Raw genomic sequence first — 6,207 nt, forward strand, 5'->3', positions numbered from 1 at the left:
AACCATAGGGAAAAGTGCACATCTGGATGCGCATACATCCATGTGAAGCTGCTCTAAAGCCGTGGCACCACACAACCAATTAAAGGTACTATGTGGCAGGATTCTTCAACCCAATTATATGTGTGTAGAAAACCACAGCACAATAAATGGGAATCCTAATGATGGACTGTAGTGTGCACTATTGAGTAACTTACATCCATCCATATGGTGACCTATATGAGCACAGTGTAGGCACGGAGATCAGCATACATATCGCTCATATACCCTCTGTGTGGATGTATGTAGGAAAATTGTTTGCCTTGATGTGGTTGTTAGCACTGCTGCCTTGCATCACGGAGTTCCTGGTTTAAAATGCGACTAAGGGCTTTGACAGACAAGCGTGTAACATAATTCGCTCCCTCCCGCACAGTTTTTATGCACAGTGAACAAATGCATTTAGTGCTCGTGCCTGCGCAAATATGCAGCGTATTTGCGCAGGCACTGCTTGTTCACACAGGCGGGGGAATTACCCTCCCCCCTGATTTTAAAAGCTAATTAGCCTTGTTGATGGCGGCTATGCGCTGTGTTTTGTGCATACCGCGCAGGCAGACGTGCAGAGCTCTATGGGTTTTCCTGGTATGCAAACACATACAAGATAGGGCAGGTCCTATTTTTTTAGCGCCTGCAGAAAAAAAAGGGTACAAATTAAAAAAAAGAGAGAATGAACCTATTGAAAATAATAGGTTCTATTCTCCGCATTGTGCGCATGGGAATTTCCTGCATCCATAATTGTGGCGGATCACGCTCATCTATTTAAGCCCTTAAGGCAATATCTGCATGGAGCTTGTATGGCTTTCCTCTGGGTCTCTGCTTCCTCCCACACTCCAAAAAAAACCCGCATGCTGAGGGTGTTCTTACACAGGCGATTTTCCTGCACAAGTTCTGTCCAAAGGTGAGATGGACAGAACTCATCCGTGAAAAGCATCCATCGATTTTTCTCTTGACAGTCTGGGATTGAAAAAAATGCAATGTTTTTCTGCAATTCTACTGTAAGAAGCTCATTTATTTTCTATATGAGCATGAGAAAAAGGTAGTAGTCTCGCATGCCATGTGATTCGCATGCGAATGCGATGGATTTTGCATGTATTTTACTATTGGAACCATATGGGATTTTTTTCACACACATGAAAAACCTATGTAAATCTGGTGTATGTTTTTATTTTAAAAAATGCACCATTTGGTTACAAATATTGTTTCATATAACGCCAACTGCAGAACGAATAGTTGAGTATGAAATTATTAATACTGGCATGTTTGTACTCTCCTTCCCTTTGTATGCTTGATACATGTTGTATCTTTTGATATTTCTGTTTAATTGTCAAAACTTTAATAAAAAACTGATTTATAAAAAAATAAAAAAAATAAAAAAATGCACCATTCATGCAGGAAAATTGCAGTGAAATTGTAAGGTAAACAGTTTATCGCTGACCCACATCGCAGCCGCCCCCATAGGTACAGCCTAACAGCTTAGTTTGGAATCTAGAATATGAGCCCCAGTGGGGACACGAATTGATGTAAGTGATGACAATCTCTGTACAGCACTATGGAATATGTATGTGCTATATAAATGAGTAACATACATAACAGCAGCACTCCCTCCAACTTTTTTACATTGCCCACACTAACATTCAGTGCCTGGATTTCAGCATAAATCATATGACAAAGTTGGAGAACGTTCAGTGCTCCATTATAAAACATAATATAAAACATGGTGCTGATCCAAAAAATCAGTTCTGTCACTGTATGACAGAGTACACATAGAGCCTGTGAATTCAGGAGACTGCTGAACTGTACAGGTATTTGTATACTCCTCTGGAAGGGTGAAGCTACAGCACTGACTGCAGTATTGATACAATTTAGTAAAAACTAGTGGAATAATAATAACAGCAACAACAATCATTTATCATTTCAGATAGTTTTCATTATATCTATGTAACACCTATTTAATATTTTTTACCTCATATCTATCTATCTATCTGTATATATGTAGCTTTCTATATCTATCATTATATCAAGTTATCTATATGTATCTATCTCTATCAGTATCTATCTATATCTATCTATCTGCAAACATCTGTCTATATCTATCTATCTGTATCTATTTGTATCTATATGTACCTATCTGCATCTATCTTTACTTATCTATCTATATCTACTTGTACCTACGGTATCAATATCTATCTATCTTTTTATATACATATAACTATCTATCAGTATATCTAGCTATCTATATTTATCTAGCTATCGCTATATCTATCAGTATCTATCTATCTATCTATCTATCATCTATCTATCTCACATTTATCTATATTTATCTATCTAACTTGCTATATTTATCTCTATTTCTATATGTATCTATCCATCTATTTATATCTATCTCTATTTAGCTATCTATATTTATCCATCTATATATCTATATTTTCTTTCTATCTATCTATCTCTATTCATTCTTTTCCCACCAGTGATGGAACATTTGTTTTATAGGTTTACAACTTATGCTGTACAAAAAAAACTCATTTGGGCACATCTGATGGGACTGGCACGGATTTCCTAATATCCCAACACTACCATACCATACACTGGAGGGCTCTGTGAGTCCCACTGCCCTACTTAGTGAAGCACTTGGCTTTTCCTCGCAGCCTGTGACACGTGTGCCGGTGGAGAGACTGCTTCCCTTCCCGGACTACTTACTGTAGCAGTTAGTGGCAGCAGAGCGGCGCAGGCGCATTCCGGCTGGACCTATTCTTGGCATACAGGCTGTAAGATGAGTGAAGAAGCAGGTGGGGAGAGGGAGAGGGACTCTGCTGCACAGCAGCTCTGTCATAGCTCACTTTAAGAGTGGCAAGCCACAGAGACAGCCCTGGATCTATTGCCAGGTGAGCCAGGATGATGGCTATGAACAGTAAGCAGCCCTTCTCCATGCACCCCATCCTGCAGGAACCCAAGTACTCCAGCCTGCACTCCAGCACAGAAGCTATGCGCAGGGTCTGCCTGCCAGCCCCCCAGGTATGGGCATCAGCCACAATTACTTACTGCTTTAAGGCACATTTTCTGACAGGCTCTTGCTTAATGTTTTTTTCATGTCATCAGAACAATTGCAGATCTCTGAAGCTTCCTCCCTCTCTCCTGCTCCCTTAGTACCTCTCCCCCTCTCTTGTCTCAGATCCACATGTCTATCCAAGCAAAGCTTCTGCCTTCATATTAATTTTTATGACCTGGGCTTTGAGGAGGAATCTGTGTGCTTGAAAATGTTTTTTAATCCTGAGTTGACAGTATTCCCCACTGACACCAATATGTGCATTCTTGCTTGCAGCTCCAGGGCAATATATTTGGAGGCTTTGATGAGAGTTTGCTGGCCCGTGCTGAAGCTCTGGCGGCTGTGGATATTGTCTCACACGGCAAGAATCATCATTTCAAACCAGACATAACCTACCATACCATGAGCAGTGTCCCATGCACTTCTACCTCCTCTACAGTGCCCATCTCTCACCCCTCTAGTCTGACAACGCACCCTCACCACTCAGTGCATCAATGCTTGGAGGGGGACCTTCTGGACCATATCTCACCTACCTTGACTGTAAGTGGCATGGGGACCTCTGACCACACAGTGATGTCCTCACAACTCCATCCACATCACCTAGGTGCCATGGGGCATCTGCATCAAGCCATGGGCATGGGTCACCCTCACTCAGTTTCTGCTCATAATGGGATGTCCTGCATCAACGATGTGGAGTCAGATCCAAGGGAACTGGAAGCTTTTGCTGAAAGGTTCAAGCAGAGGAGGATAAAACTTGGAGTTACTCAGGCAGATGTTGGAGCAGCTTTGGCCAATCTCAAGATTCCAGGTGTTGGGTCTCTAAGCCAGAGCACCATCTGCAGGTTTGAGTCCTTGACATTGTCCCATAACAACATGATAGCTCTGAAACCAGTCCTCCAGGCTTGGCTGGAAGAAGCTGAGGCTGCCTACAGAGAGAAGAACTCAAAACCAGAGCTCTTTAACGGGAGTGAGCGAAAGCGCAAACGCACCTCTATTGCAGCACCAGAGAAGAGGTCCTTAGAAGCTTACTTTTCCATCCAGCCCAGACCTTCATCGGAGAAAATAGCAGCCATTGCTGAGAAACTGGACCTTAAAAAGAACGTGGTTCGAGTCTGGTTTTGTAATCAAAGACAAAAACAGAAAAGGATGAAATATTCTGCGGTCCATTAACTGGTTGGGTCTACAGAACCTTGACTTTTATTAGAGATATAATCAAAAAGAGCAGGGATCTTTACTGAGTACTTCTGAGAACTTGCAGTAAATATACAAGAAGCCATCAATTGACTCGTTTGTTTTTCCATTCCATCAGTTCTATAGCCAGAACTCCAGCACCTCAAGAACCTGGTTCTTCTTCTAGCACCTGCAGAACCTGGTTCTTCTTCTAGCACTTCCAGAGCCTGGTTCAACTAGGCGCAGCAATTTTGTTTCATTCTTTCAGGGTTCTGGTGGTAGATACTTCTCTTATTTGTAATACGTTTTCTTCCCTTACATGAAATTGCTTGTTATAAGCCCACATTCCTCCCACCAAGGTCTCCAATATTATTTGACAGTTTTCTAGACTTCTCTAATGTCTCCTTAACCCCCTCCCTCCAGAATCTTAGCAACAATTGGTAAGTTCACAACCACAAGATTAACTTTCACAAACAGAATGAAGTAGGGAATTGTAAGCAGTTTTATTTCTTCCTAGCAGCAACAACTGTGATAAATAATAAATGAGAAGCGCAGAGCAGTTCAGTTCTAGTTTCTACTAATTTCACACCATATGTAGTCACTGACAGTAAAATGGGAGATGTAACTGTAGGGACACTGTGTTAGAGATAATACACTGTAACTTTCTAGTGGTGGTGTCTCAGTCTAGTGATGGTCAATGTGCAACAGTTGCCTTCTCCTCCTTTGATGCCGATGATGATGATGACACTCATTATTCGTTCTCTGTATTATACACACAGTACGGGATATATCAGGTCCTTTTGTAAATTCTTCATTTCTGTATCCGCAGCCCTTGTCTGCATTTAATATTTTATGTCATTGTATTTTGTGAAGTTCATGTGTTTGTGTGTGAATATTTTTTGTTCTTTGAATACAACCTGGAAAAGTGTTTTATTCCCACAAATCAACCTCTGCAATAAATACTTTATTTTTGAACTCTACCTACATTTTTATTGGAAATTGTGATATGCGAATTCGTGCTAATGCAGTGCTGAAACTCTTTTGGTCGACAGATTTGTTTGAAATATGTAGATGGAATCTGGGAATTAAGCTACAACCAAAATAGATACATGGATAAATAGATTAATGCAAGATAGATAGATAGATAGATAGATAGATAATATATAAGAGATAGATAGATCGAAGAACAAATGGATTAAAGGTTAAATATAAGGATATACAAAGCATATAAAAGTATGATTAATGATAGAGATAGATATATAGATAGATAATTCCATATAGGATAGATATAGAGATAATTACATGTGAAATAAATAGTGAGATGCTTTGGTATTTTATAGATTGCATTTGAGATGATAGATATATCGATGGATAAATAGATATTTTTTAGATTACTTTTAAGATAAAAATGATTCCTAAGATTTATAATAATTTGTTAATATTTTTAGAATCATTATTACTGATCAGAGGAAGGTTTAAAATTGGGCGTCTTATATGTACAAGGTACACAATAATTTGGGTGGTCAGAACATACTGAATATCTTGACTTTTATAGAATAATATAAATATGTTTGTAATTCTGCATATGTAAGTTAGGTGAGTTTATAGCCAGGGGATAGTCAAGTATTGTGACAGACTGAACGGTATTACAGATATCATCAGGTGTCTTTCTATACGGCTCTTTCATGCTATTTCATGTACTGTACACACACTATACCGACTATACATCTAAATACGCATTATACATGTACCTACTATGCATGTAAACACACACTATACATGTACCTGCTATATATCTATACACACACTATACCTCCTTTTCATCTATACACACTCTACATGTACGTAGTATATATACATCTATACACACACTATATATACCTACTATACGTCTAAACACACACTATATATACCTACTATACATCTATACACATACTATATATACCTACTATACAGCTATA

The 6,207-nt window shown here is 39.3% G+C and overlaps 1 protein-coding gene across 1 annotated transcript; it reads left to right on the forward strand.

The window, feature by feature from the left end:
- The first annotated feature begins 2,913 nt into the window (after positions 1 to 2,913).
- Positions 2,914 to 5,180, forward strand: POU4F3 (POU class 4 homeobox 3). The gene is made up of 2 exons (XM_066589822.1): positions 2,914 to 3,045; positions 3,353 to 5,180. The coding sequence occupies exons 1-2, from the start codon at positions 2,926 to 2,928 to the stop codon at positions 4,244 to 4,246; spliced, it is 1,014 nt and encodes a 337-aa protein (XP_066445919.1). The 5' UTR covers positions 2,914 to 2,925; the 3' UTR covers positions 4,247 to 5,180.
- Positions 5,181 to 6,207: the final 1,027 nt, after the last annotated feature.

Source organism: Eleutherodactylus coqui, chromosome 2 (genome assembly GCF_035609145.1).
Source record: "Eleutherodactylus coqui strain aEleCoq1 chromosome 2, aEleCoq1.hap1, whole genome shotgun sequence".
Lineage (NCBI taxonomy): Eukaryota > Metazoa > Chordata > Amphibia > Anura > Eleutherodactylidae > Eleutherodactylus > Eleutherodactylus coqui.